Raw genomic sequence first — 23,710 nt, 5'->3', positions numbered from 1 at the left:
CCCCAAGTGTTAAGCAGGAAAATGGGCAACTGTACCCATTTTATCACCACTGGTGGTTGGAGGTATACAGTCAGGGGCCATACCTGCACGCACTGGTTGTTACTGTCTGCAATTAATATCTTCCCACTGGTAGATGCAGCTACCCCTTGAAGATTTGTAAATTCCCCTTTATTTCTTCCTTTGGTACCTAAAAATAATAAAACCACAGAAATTTAGCAATAGAGAATCAAATTTCTCAGTTTCAGCAAGAGAATTACTCAGGCTTCCATAGGTAACCTGAGAATGCACTGTTTTAAAATTATACTGTAAAAAAGAGAAAAACAAACAAACAAGAGAACCCCCTCCCCATGACCTGACTTATCTGCTACTAAACTCTCTTCCAGAACAATCGAGTCTTCAACAAATCGTTCTTTCAGGCAAATGCCAATTTTCTCTCCCTAAGTTGTAGCTGCATATTAATATGATTAAAATAGATTAAGATTCCACAAAGACACCAAAATAGAAACTAACTTTATAATTAAGGATTTGCAATAGGAGAGACCCTTACAGTTTTGCCAAAATCCCCACCCTCTCGCCCAGCAGTTCTTAGAAGAAACCTGGACATTTGACTTTCAGTGCATTCACCGAACCTTAAGGCCGAGCTGTTACAAACTAGCAGGCTGAGTTTCATACACTGGATTTACTTCTGCATTATTTTCACAGACTCAGTATCTCATAGACTGTGTATTCACGGGCTGTATGAAAATGTAAATGATATCCTGACAGAACACTTTCTGGATTACATAAAGAAGAAAAGCAAAAGAAAATGAATTTAACCAAGCAATATATTCATCTTTGCTGACTTTTTCTTTAATGAGAGAGATGAGGCAGGAGAAAAAAAGAGCAAAGGAATCTATGGGTTGACAGATGCCTGTTTTTGTTTCAGAAGGAGTGTTTAGAACTTATTTCAATAGGACCACGTGAATAATAATGGATGGGAACAGAATAAATTTCGCTCAGAAATGACCAGGGAGGTTAAAGTTTACAGTGAGAGAGAAGGCTGTGCCTCTGTTTTATCATTTCATTTATAGTCAGAAGAGCAATTTGATATTTTGTCTTTGGACATCGGTGCAGGGCCTTGGGAAAGAGCGGGCAAAGATGCTTAGCTGGACTCCAGAGCACACCATTCAGAACAAGGGGAGAAAGACGCTGCCTGAACGCGTGCTGCTCAGTGCCTGCCTACACTGGCTCGGGAGGGCAATGGGGCTCGCTGCAGCAGGCCACACCGCCAGAAGAGGGGCCTGCAGCCCATCCCGAGCCCCAGGGCGAGGTGCTGGCCCAGCTCTTGTTCTCGGTCTCAAGTTAGCTAGAGCTGGGGTCTGTTGCCCCACGTGTAAATGAGATCTCAGAGCTGGAGGCACGTCTGTTAGTCCACGATCACTTATACGTTTTAAAAAGAGCTAAATGGAACAGGCATTGCCATTTTAATTTTATAATATTTGTTTTTTTAAAAAAAATCTGCTTCCTGAAGCCACATGACTCAGTTTACAAATGGCTGGCGTAACATCCCGATTCTAACAAACATCTTCTGCCAGAGTTATTGATCATCATTTTTTTAACTCTATTTGTGCTTTTGAACCACAGCAGGATCTCAGCGTTCCCCTGAGGATCAAAGGAAACCACCAGCACCCTCTAACTGGAGGGACAACGAATACTACTTCCCACCAGCAGTTAAACCAGGAAAATCCCGATGCCGAGCTGTGATGCAGAACTACTACCCATTGTCGTTATGCTGAAATGCCCACATCCGAATGTTGACAGAAGGTCTTGAGACCCAAGTAAAATAAACAGGAATTCCAGAAGCTAGAGACAATTTGGGATCATGCTTCACTCTTCACGATCGTTAGTAAACTTTATTGAGTCTATAGAAAAGTGCCCCCAAAGTATTCCAAATATATAATGAAAATTAGTTCTTTCCTAACAAACATGAATGTAACACAAAACACAGAGGGTCCTTACAAAATCTTTTCCTGCCACTTTTGGAAAAGATTTCATTTGATGGTAAGTAACATTTGGCTAGTAAAGCAAGTAACACGAGTTTTAAAGTAATTATAAACAACTGGGCAACGATTCTATAAGATAATTAAACTTGTTTTCCCCAGATGTTTAACGAGCTGATGAGGCATAAAATGAAATTTTAAGCCACCAGTTTCCCTCATCTGTATCCCTCCTGGTCACGTCCGCCCACGCCTCCAGGACAATTACGGAGTAAGGTGATAGGTAACCGGGCCCTGGGCTGAAATAAGGGATTAAAAACTGTAAACCCCGCCCCACTCTATTTAATGAGAAAATTAATGTTAGGCAAATCTAGATACTTAGATGGGATGATGCAAGAGGAGGAAAGCGAGCCAAATAGAAGGTCTCACACAGGACCATCAAGTCGGTGCTTCCTCCATGTTTGCTGAGTAAGCAAATGCCTGAATGAGCTATTACCATCTGAGTAAATTACAACCCACATTACGTCATGGGAAAATGAAAGGTGTCTTTGTATTTACAGCACTTTCATGTACTTTCTCTCATGCACACCTTACGACATCCCCATGAGTTAACATGATAAATATTACCCATCGGTCCATTTTATGGAGGCAAAACTGAAGCCAGACACATTGCAAAGGTAGTAGAGACGGACAGGAGACCAAAACCCAGGTTCTCCTGACCCGGAGACTAGGAGGTTTACATAACCCCCTTTTTTTTTTCCTGATACACACAATGTTTCTTTCTAATTGGACTTGAGAACACCAGTTTTCTGAGATGAGGATAATTACCCTTTGGGCTCACACAGGTCATGCTTTCTCCATAAAGTCCTTTAGGAAATTCCATCCCTTATCACACAGTATTTCACCTATGGAACAGTCCTGTCTCCCTCGCTGACCTGTGAGCTCCCCAAGGGGCAGGGGTACCCGCCGCCCCCTCTCACACAGCACGGTGCCCACCTAGCGCTCAGTAAGCATGAACAGATCCCGAGGGTGAATGCTCAAGGTGGGTGAGGGCAGGGTGCCTACAATGACCTCAGATGTCAAACTAGTATGATCTCCTTCCTCGGAGATTCTAGGGAGGGAAGGTGGTGGTTTGCAGAGGTGAGGCAGGCGAGAGAGGCATCAAAGATCCTATCTTCCTGCAAAGCCTCTGGACTCGTGCTAAGTGACTTTACACACCCACTTTATATTGAAAGAACTGCAGTACACATGAGTGGTTCTTTCCACACTTCTTACGGCCTCACTAAGGTATGGTGTATTAATTACATAGTTTGAAACAATTCAACTGTAATTCTTTCACTCCCTCCCACGTCTTCTGGCTTCCCTTTTGTTCAGTGACTTTCTTTAGCAGCTGACAAAACCAGCTCGCTGGGGAAAACTAATCCCCGGGTTTCAAGGAATCACTGTCAACAGATGCTCTGAGCTACTTCCCTCAACTCATTCAGGACTGTTCCTGCAATCCAGCATTAGAGAAACATGATGACTCATTCACCATGGGCACATCATTAAGTTTTCAGAGGCGGGAGGTAGCAAGTCCCTCAACTTTGGAAAACCACAGTAGTTAAAGGACATTTTAGGTGAAGGGGAATCACGGTGCAATTAAAAAGGCACAGGCGTGAGAGTCACGGGCAGCTTGGGTTCTGTCAGCGTCCCAGACGGCTCGGGCTCCTGCCCCAGCTCTCTGCGCCTCCGTGGCTTCCACAGTAAGGATAAATTATACGTTGTCCTGGAAATTTGACCATTGAGGGCCAGGGGCTGGGAGGGGAGCTCTGATCTGCAACGTTTGCCTGTCTGTAGATGTAAATGCTCCCCCCTTGGCTGATGTCAGGCTGCCAACATGAAGCCACCGAGCGGAGCTAGGAGGTGGCTTGAGAACCAGTATAGGCTGACCCCAGCACATGACAAATTACACTACAGTGGGTGTGTGATACCGGAGGGACACCGGGAACTGAAAGTAGAGTGTACTTGCTGGAGATTTGAAGTGAGAGCACACGTGGAAGTGGACCGCACAATGCCTGGCCCAGAGAAGGCCTGTCCCTGCCTCCCACTTCCAGCGCCCCCGCCATTCCTCCCAGAACCACAGGGCCTGTCTTTGACATCTCACGGAAACTCGTGCTTTAATGTAACTTCTCTGTGCATTTCAATTCCAAATTGGTGTCTAGCCCTGACTTCTGTGCTGAGCTCCAAACCCACACCCTGACTGCCTACAGGACACTTCGACCTGGACGATTAAACTGAAACACACCCTTCCTCCTCTTACTTTTATTCTTGGTTGATAATGGCGACGACGGTCACATTTATGGAGTCCTTACTATGTGCCTGCACTGTTCTAAGCCTCCATATGTACTATTTTCATCCTCACCAAGTGACATGTGCATGAAGATCACCCCCACCTTACGAATGAACACAGAGAGGTTAATTTTCTCTCAATCATACAGCTAATGAATAGTAGGCTGGGGTTCGAATCAGATGATCGGGCTTTCGTGCTCTCAGCATGTTCTTAACTACTTAGGTTAACTGTTACTTCTACACTACCACTATGAATATGTTAACTAGTATTATCTATGTTGCTTCTCTAGAACTTATTGAATATTATTCAAATTAGAGCTTACTATTCTAAGCTCTTTCATGTATTAATTCATATAATCCTCAAACCCCTATTAGGTAGGTTCTTTTTTGTAAATCCCCTTTTTCTGGAGGAAACTGAGGCACAGAGAGGTTGAGTAGCTTACCCGAGAATGCACAGGTAAGAAAGTGGCCGTGCTGGGGCTGGGACTCGGGCGCCTCGCCCAGCATCCGCAGCCTCGGCCATCATTCACTCTGCTGCCTCACATCCCTATGGCACTCAAGTCAAATAGTTAGAAGCTGGATTTGGTCACCAAGTCTTGCCCTCTTGCTCCTAAGCATCTTACAAATCTGCTGCTTCCTCCCCATGCCAGAGCATCACCCTTAATTCTGGCTCATGCGACGGCTGCAGTAGAAAGCAGCTCCCTGCTTCCCAGAGACCTTTCCAACAGGTGCTCTATAATGCCCCCAGGCTTTCTGGAGAGAAATTCTATCTCAGTAAGTCACTACACACCTTTCAGGGCTTCCTTATCACCCACCTAGCGCTGGTTCTCAAACCTCAGTGAGCACAAGCTTCACTGGAGCTTACAGAATGCAGATTCCCTGCCCTTCCCCCAGGGGTCTTGATTCTGTAAACACAGCATTGTTACCAAGCAGCCCCAGGGATTCAAGCGGTTTACGGACTACACTTTGAGAAACACCTTGAGAAACACGGGTACAGAGAACACAGTCCCAGCTCCTAATCAGGGAAAGGCAGCCTCCCCTCTGCATCTCGCTTCATTGGATGCCCCAGGATGATGGAAGTATTTACAGTTCCTTGAACAGCTCTGCTTCTCACCTTCGTGTCTTTGTACCTGCTCACCTTTCATCTAACACCACCCTTTTCTTCCTTCCATCAGACAGGCTCTCTTTCAAAGCCAGCTTAGGTTTAGGTGTTGCTCAACTCCAGGAATGTTCCTTAACGCCCCACTGCCTGTCTGGCTCCTCCTCCACCTCACCCCAGCTCCTGTGCCTTCAGTCATACCGAGGGCATTTTTCCCACATCTGCCTCCTCCTAGACTATGGCCTCCTCTAGGTCAAATTTAGAATCTCCTTCCTCTCCTTATACCCTAACCCGGCAAAGGGTCTGGCATAGAGCTGGTGCTCAAATGGCAAAGTCACGTCCAACCTGGGGCAGGATAACTGGTGAGGAAGGTGAAAATTTGAGTCAAATTTACCCCCCAAAAATCTTCTATATCACTCAAAAAGTGACAGTTTACTTTCACGAATACACAACATTAACACGTTATTTAGGGCTGTTGGATTAACTCCTAACCCATGTACTATGAAACTATGTATCTTTAAACACAAAGTCAGCGCCACACCAGCAGAATCACGGTTGCTACCTCAGACAGGTAGCTGAGTTTCAGTGAATTGTGGATTGCATATGGCAGGCTTTAACTCATGCACAGGACTGTTCCAATCACCATGTTCTATTATCGTGCACCTAAGAGCCTGGCTGTACTAAGAAACACAGTTCTAAACCAAAATAACTGACAAAGAAAGCTGCACTCTTCTAATTATTGATATAAGCTCTACCCACTGGTAGCCAACGGTATACATGTTGAGAAGGCAAAATCTTAAAAGGCCAGCACTGTCTGACGGGGCCCAGCAGAGCCACAGGCATGTGAATGGCTGCCCTTGAGTTTAGTGCATCATTGCCTGGTCTGGCTGCCCCTGGGCCTCGAAACTGGGTGAGCGTGAAGAGCGTGGTGAGCGAGGAGTGAAATCATGCAGTAGGTCATGACTTGATCCTATTTCAAATGGGCCATGTACTTATGTAAAAGAGTCTTCTGGGTATTGTTGAAGATTATAAATGGTTAAAGACATCATCCCTGCCCTGAAGTAATTTATAATCTTGTTGGGAAATAAGCCCCAGGCATAAATAATAATAATTGCAGTGTCTTATACAGGAGGAAGTGGTGCTGAGGGACGAATACAACTGGGAAAGGGCTTCATACTTTGCATGAAGGCGCCCCTCGTGAGAGCTCACAGGCGCTCCAGGAGCACGGGCTCCAGCAATGACTTGTCCGGCCTCACGTCCTGCCAGCGCCCCCATCACGTTCCACCCCTCTGCCCTTTGGCCCACCTACATCTTCTCACGCATGTGTTCCCCTAAAACATCAGCCGTGCCCATGCCTCTTTACCTTGCCTTTGCCCTTCACACTGGTCCCTCTACCTGGGATGCTGTTTCCACCTGTCAACTTGGAGAAGTCGTATTCATCATCCATGTCCCATTTAAGTTCCTCCTCATTTCTGTAGCTTACCATCACCTAATCTACAATCTTAGGGTTAGCTGGCCATACATATGTCACCCCAAACTCCTTGAGGAGGGGACCTCATTTCTTTCATCTCTATATTCCTATCACCTGGCATAGTACCCAGCAGGCACTAAGGGCTCCAGAAATGTCTTCAAGTTATACTATTGCACAGTGACTGGCCTCTTTCAGCTAGACTCTGGATTGGAACATACATTTAGAGAGGAATAGGCCAGCAGGACCTGCTTTCCTTTCTGCCCCTACATACCTGGGGCGCTTAGCACCAGCTGTGGGCTGAACTGTGTCCTCTGCAAAAATTCATATGTTGAAGTGCCAGTTGTACCACATAAGATAACTGTATTTGGAGATAAGATCTTTAAAGAGTGGGTTAACTTAAAATGGGGCCAGGGGTGTGAGGCCCTAATCCAATGTGATTGGTGTCCCCATTGTGAGAAGAGCAGGAAGCACCAGGATGCCGTGCACAGGAGGACAGCCATGGGAGCGCAAGGCAGCAAGAAGGCTGCCACCTGCAAGCCCGGGAGAGAGGCCTCAGAGGAAACCAACCCTGACCCTGCCGCCACCTTGATCTTGGACTTCCATCCTCCAGAAATGTGAGAAAATGCATTTTGTTTATGCCACCTAGTCTGTGGCAGCCTGAACAAACTAAGACAGAATCTTCACTTCCTTAATAAATGCAGGCATAGTGCTGCTTGCCAGGCACTGTTGTAAGCACTTTACAAATGTTTGAGCATTTAAACACCTGCCCACCGGGGTCAACGAATCATTAATGCTGCATTTCTCAGTGGGTGGGAGGGGGCAGAGCTGATCCCCTGCCCCTTAGGGTGGGAGCTGGGAATCCAAAGTCAATATAGTTGGAGAGAAAATACCCCTAATAGAAATGTCTTTTTACTCAGGTGAGAATCACAGGAGGTGATAATGATGATTGATAGTAACAATAGTAAAGTAACAGCTACCAGGAACTGAGCACCTGCTTTACACAGGTAAGTGCCAGCCACATTACAAGAATTCTCTCTTTCAACTGCACAACAACCTTGGGAGTTGGTAATACTTCATTCCTTTGTTTTACAGAGGAAGAAACCATGTTAAGGAAGGGTAAGTCAGTTGCCCAGCGGGCAAAGAGAATCAGGGCCACAATCAGACTCAGGTCTGAGCCCTTTCTCTACTGTGCGCACCGCTCGGGCAAGCAGACGGGGGTCCTAGGCTTGGGGTGGGGGTTTCTGAATTGGAGACTGAGTTTGTTCTTAATGCAGGAGATCAGTGGGCAGCAGCGGGTTGAACTGTTTGAGAAGGTAGTAGGAAAAATCTCACAACCTTAATTGCACATGCAAAAACAATACTTTTCATTTATTTAGCTCCTCCTACGTGCCGGGCATGACTCTTGGAACTGAGAACAATTCTCAGAAGCGGATATTTGTCTTTTCACTGGATGGACATGGAAACTGAAGCCCAGGGAAGCCGAGAGACCTGCCTGACTTTCAAGCGGCAGAACCGGTGTGGCAGACCTGGGCGGCTCCCAATCCTTCGCCCATCCCAGCTCGCCCTCTCTGCTTTGGTGGGCGGCTCGACGATTTCTGCACCCACGCTGCGCAAATGGCCAGCGACTGTACGAGGCCTCCACACTCTGAGCGGACAACGGACATCTCACGTCACGGTCTTTCCCAAGACTCAGGCTCACGTGTCAGCATGCAGCAGCTTTGCCCAGGAATGTGCCGAGGGGTTATCTCCCCGAGATGTTCCCTGGGGAAAGCTCTATGGTCAGGAAAGTTTGGAAGTGCTGCCTGGGATCCCTCCCCTGCCTCGCAAACGTAAAGCGCACGTCAGCACATTCTAGAGGTTCTGCAGTTAAAAAAATCTGTTTCCTTCACTTGAGCCTAGCTTTCCCCCAATATGCTTGACCCATAGAATTGTTTTTCTACATGTGTCAGGTAATACTTGGGACAGTGGCCTTTTAGAGGTTCTGCAATAAAGGACTGAAGGGGCGGAAAGAGAAGCAGGCTGTGTTTGCTTTTGGAAGCAGTAACTAAAGACTCTTTTTCCCTTAAGAATTATCAGATCGTTTGTTTACACCTGGCTTGCTTTTTACTGGGAAAATAAACACCTAAAACTAACATTTGACTCAATCAATTTTTGCTTTGTATTAAAAAAAAAACATTAGTCTCAATAAGTGTTGGTTTTGCAATTCAAAACCAACAACAACAACAAAAAACACAGGCACTGAATCAGAAAAGGGATGGGCTGTTTGCATACCCCAACCTCTTGGCTCAGGAGGAGCCTTCTGCCTCCACCCCAGCCCCATTCCATCTCCAGGTTTCCACCCTCCCTCCCACTGGGGGGCTGCTCTGCGGGCCAGCACACTGGAGGTGACCCCAACTCACAACGCACCACTGCCCCACCCCCAGCCCTTACAGTAGTGCAGAAGCAGTGACAAGGAGGCATCCGACCCCCTGCCCACACCACGGGGGTAGCTGGCAGACTTCAGAGAAACTGAAGGTTATCTCCTAGAACGATCTCCCCGCCCTCCCTGGGTTAGTCTGCACTGCTCCGAAGGCATTCATTCCTACAGGGAGGTAAACGATTGCCAACATTCCTCTAAAATTTCCAGATTATGAGTGCTGTGATAGTTCTAATTCTCTCCCTGCTTATTTTCCGTTTCTAATTTTCTACAATGAACATGCAGCCTTGTGATAGGAGAAAGAGGAAGGGCAGGAAGGAGGGGGGACAAGGAGGAAGAAAAGGGGGGGCGGATAAATCATAATATCTCCAGAGAACAAGACCGCTCACCTAGTAAAGCTCACCTAGTAAAACATGCCAGTGTGTTCCAGCCCCTTCAGGTAGAAGTTCTGACCTGCAATGCTCCCGTTTCCAACTGTTCTCCCCCCGTTAGCCCTCCACCAGAGCACCCCTCAGCCCGCAGGCGCGCCGCCGCCTCCTTACCCACTCGAAAGATCAAATCATCCTCGATGGGATTCTCTTTTCTTTTTCCGGTGCTGTACATGCTTGCGGGTCTTTTCACAGCTTTTTGCTTAACGTGACCGCTTCCCGGGGATTTCACACGCCTCTTCACGCCCTCGGTAGTGGGCGACACGTCAGCCGACCTGATCACTTTCAGCTTAAACGGGCTGCCCCGGATGTGCTGGTCGTAGAGTCTCAGGGAGAGGGTGAAGTCCCCTTCCTTCTGCACCGTGTACAAAAACTCGTACGTGCCGTTTTTGTTGTCCAGGATTTCTCCGTCTGCCACGCTGCCGTCGGGCGTGCTCAGCTCCGCGGTGATGTAGGCATTGCCGGTTTTGCAGAGCTCCCCGTCTTTGTCCTTGGTTGTTATGGTAACGGACATGGGCTGCCCAATTATGGTCTGCCGCAACCCCTCGCCCGTGGCCACCGTCTCGGAGGCGACGGCGTTGGTGGTTAAGATCGTCCCGAGGTTGTGGATGGACTTCTTGAGCCCTTCGGTCTCTACGATGAAATCCAGCTGGTCGTTCTCCCGCGGGTGCAGGGGGAAGTCCTGGTCCGCCAGCTCGTTCAGCTTCTCGCTCATCTGCTTCTTCACCAGCAGCACCTCCGTTTCCGTGCCATGGTTAAGGGCTTGCGCGGTGAAGTTGCTGCAGCTCTTAATATTCTCCTGCCCCTCGAGCAGAGTATCCAGCTGCGACTGGAGGACCTGCAGGAAAAGTGCACCCGGGTGAGCGCCTCCTGCAGCACTGGAGTGGAGCCCGCACAGGGGCAGAGCCTTCCGTGGGTGGGCCGGAACCGGTTGTGTACCTGCCCACGCCAGTGGCTCTCAGCAAGAGATGTTTAATTTCACTAGTGAACCCAGTTCTAATGCCTCATCCCACACTGCATTCCCATTACCTTCTCTCCCTTCCGCCTCGCCCTGTTTCTCCCACACACATACTTCTTGGGTCATGTGTTTTTGAGAGCATGGAGCAGAAACCGCGCCACAGAGAGCTTGGCAAACAATTTGTGCTTGACATCTGAAATATTCATTATTCAGTATGTTTCCTTAATGTCCAAAGCTCCCCTGTCACCTCTTAAAGGAACAGAAAGCAGAGGCATGAAAACTCTTCCACCCTTGAATCTCAGAAGCTTTTCATCCCTGCTTTTGTGATCAGACGTGCAAAGCCAAACAAAGGCAGCAGTCACGGCTCACTTAGAAGCTGACTAACAGGTTGGTGCGGGTGAGAGAGCAATTAACGAACTATTAGACATTATTATTAAGGAAGGAAAACAATCCAGTTTAACCCCAAATCCTGAAAGCATTCCTTTGTATCCAACCTTGCCTTGTGTCAAAGTATAAATGGGGGCTTACGGTCACAGAATGAGAGTTTTGCTGAAAACAGGAAGGAAAAAAAAAGCTGGATATGCCACTAAATGAAAACTCCTGCTTACTGTGCAGCAGTGACACTTAAGGACCCCTTGGAGACCCCTTTGCTGCTGTTGGAACACAGCAAGCAAGGGCCACGCCGTGCACCAGGCATCGGGTCTCTCCCGGGATAGCTGTGAGAACCGCCGGAGCCTTACTTTGTGTTTGAGGCCGTAGTTGACCTCCAGTTCCATGAGCAACACGCTCTTGCGCACGTTTAAAGTCTTCTGCAGCTCGTCGAAGGTGGAATGGATGTCGTCCACAATGCTGGCCTTCTGGTTGGTTAACTGATGAATGATTTCTGAGATGAACTGAAGGGCAGAATCTATTTCTGGGAGCCTGAGGACAGTTGTTAAAGATCATTGTTATTTAACATCAACTTAGAGATAGTAAAAAAAAAATCTATCTCAACACTATTCTCTGAAGAAAAAAAATCTCTGTATGTGCCTCTCATCATCTTTAAGACGTAACAACCGAAGAACAAAAGGCATAAGACATAACTTCAGCCTTCGAGGACCCGTGTCTCCTTCCGTTGACCTCAGTCATCTGCTTTGAATAATGGGGCGAAGCCTTGACGCTCTCTGAACCCCGGTCTTTCCCGCATCCTCTAGACCAGGCTTGCTTTCTCAATCTTGATGCTATCGATATTTTGGGAGGGAGAATTCTGTGTTGCAGGAAACTATGCTGTGCCTCACAGATGTTTAATAGCATCCTGTCCTTTACCAGATGCCATTAGTGCCCCTCCACATACACACACACAGAGCTGTGACACTAAATTGTCCCCAGGCATTGATAAATGTCCTGGAGGGGGGGAGTTAATTACCTGTGACTGTGAACCACTATTCTAGACATACAGCTGCACCTTTTTTCTCAATCACATGAAAACCTTATCCAAACTCAGAGTTCCCTGGGAAGTTCTTGCAAGTTTCCACGTTCTCGTCATTCATATAGAATAGCCACACTTTTTTCATTATAACTGTTGAAGAGACTTATTTTCAGCTGGCTACTTATTTGCTCTCTTTGGTCTTTCTCATGCCTCACACAGTTACTCTGTTCCTTCAAGGCCATGGCAGAGAAAGAGCCCAGATGTAGCACGACGTAAGGAAAATGGAGCAATTCCTGCCCAGTACCCCTTTGCTGCCCTGAAGCAGAGGGGAGCCAGGCACAGGCGGCCCAACGGGCCTCTGAGGACGTCAAGAATAGCAGGTGAGAAAGGCTCCTCAGGAAGCCTGGTTTCATGCACACATTTCAGAGGTCACCGGAGAGCATTTTCCTCGAGGGTATTTTATTCATAATCATCTAAGGTGGTAACACAACATGCCACCACTCCTAACAGAAGGGAGAATTTTCCCAAGGGGCAGGGGACAACCCTCCACTCACTAGTTTGTGATTACAGACTATGATCAAAGAATTTGTTTAGGTGACGTGAACCTACCATCTCACTGAGACAAGAGACCCCGAGGCCACGCCCGATGCATAGGCGACCAGTTGGGTGCCAGGGGCGGGGCGGGGCGGGGGCGGGGGAGGGGGGTAGGAGACGTGCGCACCTTTTGTTGACAGCGTCCAGCTGGACCTGGAGCGAGGCTTTGTGCTGCTCCACCACGTCCTTGAGGGGCACCGTGGGGTGCTCCGCATGCTCCCCCTCGGTGCACTCCCGACACATGGCAGTCTCACAAGACTGGCAGTAAAAGTCCATCACCTGTGGGCGACACAAGAACAATGCCAGGACCGGTGCCACTGAGGGAGGGCTTTACTCACATTCTGCCATCTAATCCTCCCAGCCTCCCCAGGATGTCGGCCACAGTATGTCCAGTTTCACAGGAGGAAAGGAAGGACAAACGTTTCTGTGCCAGGTCTCCATCAGGGGTGGATCGGACGCCAGAGCTACTGTAAAGCTGGTCACAAAACCAGCTTTTGTGCGACCAGTGCACTAAGGCAGGACAGTGCTGGGCTGCGGCGCTCATACTCTTTGGTCTCAGGACCCCTTTATACTCTTCGTAAGTGATTGAGGACTGCAAAGCACTTTAGTTTATGTGTTTTATCTATAGATAGCTTTCACTTTAACATTGAAACAGAAAAAGTTTAAATATTAATTTATTACAAGCAATGAGAAGCCCATTAGATAGTAACATGAATAATATAGTTTATAAAAATAACTACTTTGCAAAACAAAAAGGTTACGAGAAGAATGGCATTCACCTGAAACCTACATATGTTTATTAGCCAATGTCACCCCAGTAAGTTCAATTAAAAATAATTAAATAAGTATATATAAAGCTTGTTCCTATATATAAAGGGGAAAAAATAAAACAAAGAAACTATCATCAGCTGGTTATAGTCCCTGTGCGATTTCATCCAAATTCATTAGCCCTGAATCACTGGCTAGTAAAAGGCAAATCAGTGGGACAATAGGTCATTCACCAGAAAATAGATCAGCATCAACTCCTGCCATGCCAAGGACGGTGGAGTCATGTGATGCTCACACTGTCTCTTCCGGGGCATGTGAGCAGGGCAGATATTGCAGCCCCAATAGTACAGAACTGTGTAACTGATTACCATCAGGGATGCAGACTTGTGGAAAGAACACATAGCAAAGCAGGTGTGGTACCCTGAGTAATGGTGCTCCAAAGATGTCCGCATCCGAATCCTGGAAGCTTGTTCATGTGTTTACCTTATATGGCAAAATGGACTTGCAAATGTGAGTAAGTTAAGGCTCTTGAAACAGACGATTATGCTGGGTTAGCCAGCGGGGCCCCATGTAATCGCACGAGTCCTCGTAGGAGGCAGGCGGGGCGGGTCAAAGACAGTGCAGGAGGTGAGACCACAGAAACGAGAGACTGGAGTGGTCGGAGGGGCAGGTCACAAGCTGAGAGGGTGCAGGCAGCCCCTAGAAGCTAAACCACACAGAGCAACAGGTTCTCTATGGAGCCTCCAGAAGGAACACAGCCCCTCCTACATTTTGCTCTTAGACTTCTGAATTCCCGAACTGTAAGAGAATGCATTTGTGTTGTGTGAAGCTCCCCCAGACAAATAATGAATCAAAGAAGATCTCACAAGGGAACCATAAAAACACTACGAGATGAATAAAAATCAAAACACAAGATACCAAAGCTTATGAGAGATGGTGCTCAGAGCAACATTTATAGCTGTAAATGCCCACATTAAAAAGAAGATCTCAAATCAATAACCTCAGCTTCTACCTTAGGGAACTAGAAAAAAGAACAAACTAAATGTAAAGAAACCAGAAGAAAGGAAATAAAGATTAGAGTGGAGATAAATAAGATCGAGAGCAGGAAAACAATAGAATAAACAATGAAGCCAAAATCTGGTTCTTCGTAAAGCTCAACAAAACCGAGAACAGAGTGATGTGAACAGCTATATATCAAGGAATTGACCTAGACACAGTGGGAAAATTGTTAGACACACAAACACCATCTCCCACAAACATTTTATGGAAGGATAAAAATGTGAATAGACCTATCATAAGTAAAGAGGTGAATCAATCTTCAAAAAACTTTCAACAAAGACAAACCCAGGACCCAGATGGTTTCACTGGTGATTTCTCACAAACAAAGAATTAACACCAATCCTTCCAAATTCTTCATGAAAGTGTGATGAAGAGGTAACATTTCCTAACTCATTCTGTTAGGCCAGTGATGCCCTGACACCAAAGCCAAATACATCACAAGGAAAGAAAATTATAGACTAATATCCCTCATGCATACCAGTGCAAGAATTCCTACTAGAATACTAGTAAACTGAATCCAGCAGTATATTAAAAGAGGTATACCATGACCAAATGAGATTTATCCCAGAAATGCAAGGGTAGTTCACATATAAAAATCACTATATGTAATACATCACACTAATATAATGAAGGGAAAAACCCCACAGGATCCTCTCAATTGATGCAGAAGAAGCATTTGACAATATCCAACACCCTTTCATTAATGAAAAAAAAACAAACTAGAAAGAGAAGGAAACTGCCTCAATTTAATAAAGAGCATCTACAAAACATCCACAGCTAATGTCATACTTAAGATCAGGAAAAGGACAAGGATTCTCTTGCCACTTCCATTCAACAATGTAATGGAAGTTCTAGCCAGGGCATTTAAGCAAGAAAAATAAATACAATGCATGCAAGTTGGAGAGGAAGAAGTAAAAATTTCTCTGTTCAGAGATGACATGATTTTATATACAGAAGATTCTACACACATACACACAATTAGAACAAACAAATGAATTCAGCAAACCTGTGGGAAGCAAGGTCAGCTTCACACCCACCAGGTTGGCTGGACTTAGAAAGTCAGATAATAACAAGTGTTGGTGAGAATCTGGAAAAATTTGAAGTCTCATATTTTGTTGGTGAGAATGTAAAATGGTGTAGCCACTGTAAAAACAGCTGATGGTTCCTCAAAAGTTAAACGGGCCCTGGCTGGCATAGCTCAGTGGATTGAGCGCAGGCTGCGAACCAAAGCATCGCAGGTTTGATTCCCAGTCAGGGCACATACCTGGGTTGCAGGCCACGGCCCCCAGGAACCACACATTGATGTTTCTCCCTCTCTCTCTCTTTCTCCCTCCCTTCCCTCTCTAAAAATAAATTAATAAAATCTAAAAAAAAGTTACTTTAAAAGTTAAACGTGATTACCCTAGGACCCAGCGATTCCACTCCTAGGTATGTACCGAGAATTGAAAGCATGTCCACATGCAAACTCGTTCACAAGTGTTTGTAGCAGCATTATTCACAATAGCCAAAAAGTGAACCACCACAAATGTCCATCGATTGATGAAGGAATAAACAAGTTTTAGTATATCCAGAGTGTGGAATATTACCTAGCCATAAAAACAAGTGAGGTTCTGCCCTGACTGGTGTGGCTCAGTTGGTTGGGTGTCATCCTGCAAAGCAAAAGTTTGCCGGTTCAATTCCTGGTCAGGGCGCATGCCTGGGTTGCAGGTTCAGTACCTGGAGGGGGCACAACCCATTGAAGTTTCTCTCCCTCTCGCTCTCCCTCCCTTCCCCCCTGTCTTAAAATAAATAAATATTTTTTTAAATGAATGAAGTTCTAATATATGCTACAATATAGATGAAACTTGAAACATTATTATAAGTGCTACAAGCCAGACACAAAGAGCTACACAGTGTATGTAAGATCCCACTTACATCAAGTATCTATATGGGCACATCCAGAGGCAGAATGCAGACTGATGTTTGCCAGGGGCCGGGGTAGGGGGTGGGGGGTAATGAGTGGCTGCTTCATGAATGCAGAGATTCTTTGGGGGATAATGAAAAAGTTCTGGAATTAGATAGTGGTGATGTTTGCACAACCCTTTGAATATACTAAAAACCACTGAATTGTACACTTTAAAATGGTTAAAATGTGAAGTCTGTGTTATGTGAATTCTACCTCCATTAAAAAAAATGTGATTGCTTGGAAAAGACAGCAGCAAACCTGCGTCATCATCCCTGATTCAGGATTCTAAGCGTTTTTTGGGAGGCAAAGGCCCTAAAATCCTTTTGAAGTATCAACAGCTAGTCAGTTCTCAGATGCCGGAGCTTGGGTGCTGACAGCTTTGACCCCAGCTAAGAGTTCATCCTGTGAGGAGTGAGACTGAGCTGGGCTCATCCATCTCGAGTGAGATGAGAGTGAGATGATGCTGGGGCTTGATCTCACCAGGGGGAGGGAGGAGCGGGGAGGGGGACCAGAGGCCCAGAGGAGCTTATTACTGGTGAGAGGTCGTCGCCATTTGTGTTCAGTAGGAGAGAAGATGACCAGGACCACGTGCAGTACTAACTGCCGAAATGTACAGTCAGGGCCTCGCAACCGACCCTGAGGCTTCTGGAAGTGGGGACTCGATCCTGGCATGGCATTCTTGCTGAGGTTCTCCCCTTGGCACCTCTTAACGTTCTTGTTAGCAAGGCCTAAGCAAGCAAAAGTAGGGTTTAAGGATCATTCGAGCTCTGGGGCTGCAAGGCATGACCTCAAGTGTCTGCTTTCGGTGCAAAAACCCTCTTCAATCACTGACCGCTATTCCCATTTTCTTTGTATTTGGACAATGTGGCCACAGCGGTTTAATTAGAGGACAGATTGTGCCACAGCACTTAGAGCAAATGACAGGCTTTCATCCACATGTGCTAATCAGAACCAGGCCGTTTATGGCAGCAACATCCCGCTTTATTGTTAATTACTGGGTTTTATTAACCTTCAGACGCTGGAAACGTTTTTAAAGATTTACCCACGACAATTAACTGCAGCAATTTATTTGTAATATCGCATGCATTTGGCTTGAATGTGCAATGAGGACCCTTGTTTCAAAGCAGCAGCCGTGAACTCCTACAGTCTATGATGAAACAATAGAAGGATTCGAGACACGCTGCTAATTCTCCAAGGCCTCTTGCTGGCTTATAAATTTTACAATTCCAAAGAATCACAATGACCCAGCATTGAGAAAGTGCTCAAAACACATTTTCAGTAGCTTCCTTCACCCTAAGGAGGATCAAACTCTTTAGACGGATTTCAGTTTTAGTGTGATCTGATCTGATGCATCTGGTAGAAAGTAAAGCTTTGACCTAAAGGATTCTTAAATTTTGCTGAAATTAGCGTCTCTGAGAGAGTTTCTGCCCAGAAGCCTGCGGCAACCAGGAAATACATCTTTAGAAATTCCTTTCCATGTGCCTTCAGGCACTAACGACATACTTCTCTCTCTGGAGCTTCTCTAAGATCGACAGTACCATTTTATAAAACTTCGTAGTAACTTTGAAGAGTCAACCTCTGTTTCAGTGGCCTGCACTGCTGTTCACAGAGGCACGGAGCTGGACACCTGGGAGGCGGGCTGACCCCACCAGCCCCCCCAGCTGATCACCTCTTACACGGCTACTTCTCCCATCTCACTCCGGCTGCTCTGGGTCAGGCCCCCTTGGGGATTAGCCCTGTAGGCTCACAGGTGCTTCCCCCCAGCCCCTGGCACATTCCCTCAACTCTACTCTCCCCTCCCCCATCACATCTCTAGCAACTTTGAAATGAGCTGAATGCAAACCTTACCTGGGCCTTTCAATGCCTAACATCATTGAATAGCTCCCCATGACTTCGACAGACCCAAGTTCCCTAAAGGGGCATCCAGGGCCCTCCCAGACCTTTTACCTCTCTCACCCTCACCAGTCACCCAGCACTTCCTGGTTCCTGCAGCCCTGAGATCGTGGAGAGAGGGACAGGCTCTTCATGTCTCCATTCCCCTCCCCCCCATACTTTGTCCCTCTGCCCCAAGCACCTCCCCTGTCTGCACTACACATGTGCTGCGGTCCTACTGATCAGAAAACATACAAGCACACTCATGTACTGGCACGAAGGTCATCTGTTACCAAAACACCAGTTTTAATGGCCTCTCAACCATCAGTTATATGGGCTTACCGTAATTAACCATTTCCCTAAAATTGCACGTTTAGATTAGTTCCAATTTCTACTGCAACATAAAATGTTTAAATGATATTCTTATCTCAGATCTTCATTGTCATCTCTAGCTATTTCCTCGGAACTTTCCTGTTTGTGGAATTCCTGGAGTGAAGGATAAGAAGTTGTGTAAAACTGCCACTGTATGTTGTCAAACTGATACAAACTTTCCCAGGAGCAACTTACCCTCCGGCCCACAGGATGGGAGAATATCTCACCTTGCCCTCATCAGCATGGTTGTTAGCTTTTTAAAAACTTGTGGCTAACTGGAAAAGATTTGCCTATTTGTGAAGTTCAGCATTTTTACCATTTTACATATCCCCTGTGAATCTACTGAGTTCTTTGCCCATTTTCCTTTGTAATATTCATACTTTTCTTAATTTTTAAGTGTTCTTATACTGTAAAAATTTGATGGGGTATTTTAATTAAGAATTTTACAGCTACTTGGATAAACCGAATGAGTAATACTTTTTTTCTTGTTTTGCCTTACTAGATTTTGGTGTCAGGGTTATGAGTATATCTTAGGCGAATTGGCCAGTTTTCTATCTTATGACCCAGAAGTATACACACTGTGAATCATATCTGTTTTATGCAGGTTTGAAGGATTTTAAGTTAACTTTTGCCACTTCCTTTCGAGATTACCAGTCTACTCACATTTTCTTGATCATCCACTTCATTCAAGACTTTCAATCTATAAGCCTTCAGCACGTAGGATGGATTTACTCCTTTTAAAATCTTTTTATCTGTACTGATATCTCTTTATTAGTCCTGATTTATATTTTTCTTTTACTGTTTTATCAGATGTCAAATTATTGAATTAATTTGTTTAAAACATTCAGCTTTTAGAGTTAAATTGTCTCATTATTTTTAAATTGTGTAAGTTTAATATTTTTTCTTTTGTTCCATATGTTTACTGTGTTTTCCCTAACTTTCTGAATTGAACTCTTTTTTCAATAAAGGAAAATACCTAAACCTATAAAATTTCCCGAGTATAGATTTGACTTTACCTTATACATTTAATAGACAAGGCTTCCACTTTCAATATTTTGTTGTCTAATTTTCCCATTTTTTTCTTTGATTAAATAGTTGTAAGCTTTTTTAAAGGATTTGGATTTCTGCTATAACATGTTACTAATGTCACGTGAGTTCGTGGTGGTGTAGGGTCTTGGTTTACGCAATCAGAAAATATAGTGATATTTTTAGTATATGAGCAATTTTAACTGCTTAAATTCTCACAATCTTAATAGCTTAGTTGAACAGATTTTAGCATGTGCCTTTTTATCCAGAGGAGGCAGACTCTCTATTGAAAGAGCATTCTTTTCTCTGAAAGTCATCTTTTCTTTTCCATGCCCACTGATGCTACTCTTGTTCTACTCCTTTGAACAACTCAGTGAATTCACAATCGGTGTCACAGCCTCCGGTCTCTGCTCCTCCATCCCTCCACAACTCGGCTAAAATACTCGTGTCCTGTTTAAAGGCTTTAATGCTTCCCCACGGCCAATGAAATTCAGGTCAAACGTTTTCTCAATGACATTCACAGCTCCGTCACCGTTTCTCCCCATCTTTCTGCCCTGGCTCCTCCAGTGCTCTCCAGCCGCCTGCGGTCCCGCCCCAGCGCCCCGCCTCCAGTCTCTAGCTGCACTGAGCTACAAGCTCTTCCCTGAATTCCACAACACTCTTGCCTTTACTTACTGATGTAATCTTTTTGTTATTATTATTTCCCAATATTTCTCATTCTAAATGATGGCCCTTTCACCCCAAACGTAGACTAGGGTCTACAGCAGGTCCCCTAGTGCCTCTAAAACTTTACTCCCCCACCAAGTCTGCACTCCAGAGAGCTATGAGCCTGGATGACACATTAAGGGGACTCGTCCTTGAGAGAAATGCCCTCCCAGACCAGTATTTAGAACGTGAGCTCCGGAGGAGGCAGCCGCAGCTTTTACTAAGCGCCAGTGTGAGAAATGGTCATAAGGAGAATCCTGAAACTACTTTTGAAGGCACCGTTTTAAGTTCCTTTGACAAAACTGACATGGTAACTCTCCCTTGGAGTGTGATGTGCAGAAGACAACCTAGCTATTGATAGCCTGATGTGCTTTCATTTAAATAAAAATAGGTAATCCATGATGTCTCCCTTATTTCTGGTTCCCACAAAGCTCAGGGCCCTCTTTCCTCTGGGTCTAGCATTATGATGAGTCACTTAGATTTGTGACTTAAACTGTCCTAGTCTGTGTCTTCACCTATAAAATGAAGGTGACTAACGCCTCCTTTGCAAAGTGGTGTGTAAGACGCCAAGCACAGTGTCTGGCACACTCAATCAGTACAAAGAGGTACTGACTGACTTCTGAGAGACTAACTCTACGAATGGACAATGGCCAGACCATGTATAAAAACAGAACTCTGACCGACAACCTGCCCAGGAAACCAACTCCACGTCTGTAACACACGGTCCGGGAAGTCAGCCTGCTGTAAGTCAGATTTGTAGGAAGTCAGATTGATTACTACCTCTAGTATCAGTCCAAAAAGCTAAACAATATCTTTGGTAGCGACTGCTCTGAAATGGCTAGCACTGGATTACTGATAGCTTCCCTAATTTTCGTCTCTGCTCCCAACTTAGGGCCAATCAGAGGAAGGCAAATATGTACCTCTTAACCAATCACATAGCTGTCCCCTTCTACTTGTCCCACCTCCAGCTTCCTTGTGTCAATAGCCTCACATCAGGGCACACCTAAAGCCTCCTCTTTTCTCTACTACTGAGCATGCTCACTCCTTGCCTTCCTTCAAGTCTCTGCCAACATGCAAGTGATGGTGGCTGACTCCTTGTTATAACCAGTTTGGAATACACAGCATTTGCTTGTTTTCATCTGGTTGGTCTCCGATGCTTTCTGTATGTCTGTGTATATGAGACACTGTGCTTAGACCTAGAGGTATAATGGGAACATGGCCCCTGCCCTCCTGGAGCTCCCTTTCCAAAAGGAAAGCCAGAAGGTCAATAAGTCAGCAACTACACAGATGAAGGATGAAGGGTGCTGTGAAGGAAACCAGGAAGTGATGTGATGCGCATCCCTAGGTGACGGAAGTCGCATCTCAGAGAAGACTGCTCAGTGTAGGAGAAACTTGAGCTGATGCTTGAAGGATAGGAATGAGCTACAGCCACATAGAGAGAGAGAGCAAAGAGCATTCCAGGCATAAGGAACAGAGACAGGCCAGGCCGGAGGTGGGAAACCACTTGGCAAGTTCTAGGCCAGTGAGGCTGTAGCACAGTGATCAGAGAGAGTGGTCTGCGATAAAGTATATAAATACCAGTTATGCCTTATAATTGCTTTGCTCAAACAATCTCTTGTTGCTTAAGTGGTTTTATTATACTTGAGCCTTATATTATAAGTAGTTTCAAACACTTCTGAAGTGGTCATCATATTAAAAAGGGGAACTAAAGTTATTCATTAGAAGTCATTTTAATGGCTAACATTTGTCAAGAGTTTACTATATACTTTATAGGACTTAAACATTGAATTCTCCCAAAGTATCCTACATGGCAAATACTGTAATTACTTCCTTTTTATAAATGAGGAGCTGAGGCACAGAGAGCCTGACCAACTAGCCAAAGCCAACAGAGGACATGTTGAAGGGCAGGGTCTGAATCAGGCCGTCTGAATCCAAAACCCGTGCTCTTAGCAACCACGCAATGCCGCCTCTTCAAGTTACACAGCTATTGTGAGTCAATTATTTGGTGATTCATGCTGGTTCCCTTGAGTCTGCAACAGTATTGTGCTTTCTAGTAGCACAAAGTATGTTTGAAATTCACAATCTATTATCAGGGACTCATGTATCTTCAAATTCTATTTATTGCTAAAAAAAAATAGGGTCTCAAGGAGCATGAGAAAAATTTTCCTCACAAGGAAAATAAGCAACTGTAATTCACATTTTTGTAAACAGCCTCAATTTGCAGAACTTATCTATTATTAAATCTTTATCCATAATTTATTACACAGATATTTATGCGGGTCAACGTATGCTTAGCGTGCAAAGAGTGACAGGCCTCCTCTCCGGGGGAAACCAACAATCTGTGCTTAGCAGACACAACGAAGATGGACTTTATTACTTAAATAAATTGGGTCAGAGAACGTAAGCAGGCCAAACAGTCTGAGGGCTGGGAGAATCTTTTGTAATTCCTCCTGTTCCAGGTGGAGTCCTGTCTACACATAGAGCCCGTGAGTGCCCAGAGCCAACCCCAATCAAGCAGTTGCGCCACCAGGCAGTGACTTACGTTCCCATCGTGGTTTGGGCAAGAGAGGGGCTTTCCCGCAGCCACCGCGGTGACTGTCTCCAGGATGGAGGACTCCTCAACGTTGCTGCCTGGCGTTCGCTGCAGCACGTCCATCAGGTTCGTGATGAAGAAGTTGTTCTGGAGCGCGGCCACCCCCTTCTCGGGCAGGATGGAGGTCTGGCGGCACACTGGGCAGGAGAGGGTTAAACTGTGGGCGGGAATATAGTTCTGCAGGCACCTGTGGCAGGGACAGAAACAGAAGCCGGGGGAGCTGTCAGCACAGGGGGGCTCAGGGAACAGAACCGCCACTTCTCGCAGGTACCCCATATGTTCTCAGTAACTACCCAGGTCACTTTGCAGAAACTACCTTGTCCCTCCTTTTACTAGGAAAAGAACATTTCAGAAACCAGGAGGTAACCTATACTCACACTGGCCCTGTTGAAGGAAAGAGTGATGCCACTGACTTTGGTAGTGTTTTCTAGAGCCTTGTCTCTCTCTCTCCCTTTCTCTCTCTTTCTCTCTCTCTCTCTCTCTCTCACACACACACACACACACACACACACATGTGGTCTGTGGACAGGCAGCCTTGGCCTCACGAGGGAGCTTGGCAGTAATGCAAACTCTGAGTAATGCACCAGATCTCAGGCAATTTGTAATCACATTAAGGCTGAGATGCATTGGTCTGGAATATCTAGTCTGGTGTTCATGAACTTGCGGCCTTTCACAGAGGGAAGAAACACGTC

General features: G+C 45.7%; 1 protein-coding gene across 5 annotated transcripts in view; it reads right to left on the bottom strand.

Annotated features, from left to right (window-relative positions):
• TRIM2 (tripartite motif containing 2) overlaps positions 1-23,710 on the bottom strand; it is a 79,030-nt gene that overhangs the window by 18,006 nt on the left and 37,314 nt on the right. For all 5 annotated transcript variants that reach the window (XM_036031917.1, XM_036031919.1, XM_036031916.1 and 2 more), the window contains 5 exons: positions 22,968-23,205; positions 12,806-12,957; positions 11,417-11,597; positions 9,833-10,556; positions 84-187 (listed from right to left, as the gene is read on the bottom strand). In XM_036031917.1, coding sequence (XP_035887810.1) covers positions 84-187; positions 9,833-10,556; positions 11,417-11,597; positions 12,806-12,957; positions 22,968-23,205 — 1,399 coding nt within the window. The remainder of the gene's footprint in view (positions 1-83; positions 188-9,832; positions 10,557-11,416; positions 11,598-12,805; positions 12,958-22,967; positions 23,206-23,710) is intronic.

The sequence above is a fragment of the Phyllostomus discolor genome, chromosome 8, assembly GCF_004126475.2.
Source record: "Phyllostomus discolor isolate MPI-MPIP mPhyDis1 chromosome 8, mPhyDis1.pri.v3, whole genome shotgun sequence".
NCBI lineage: Eukaryota > Metazoa > Chordata > Mammalia > Chiroptera > Phyllostomidae > Phyllostomus > Phyllostomus discolor.
The sequence above is the reverse complement of the archived record's forward strand: the minus strand, read 5'-3'. Positions and strand labels throughout refer to the sequence as shown.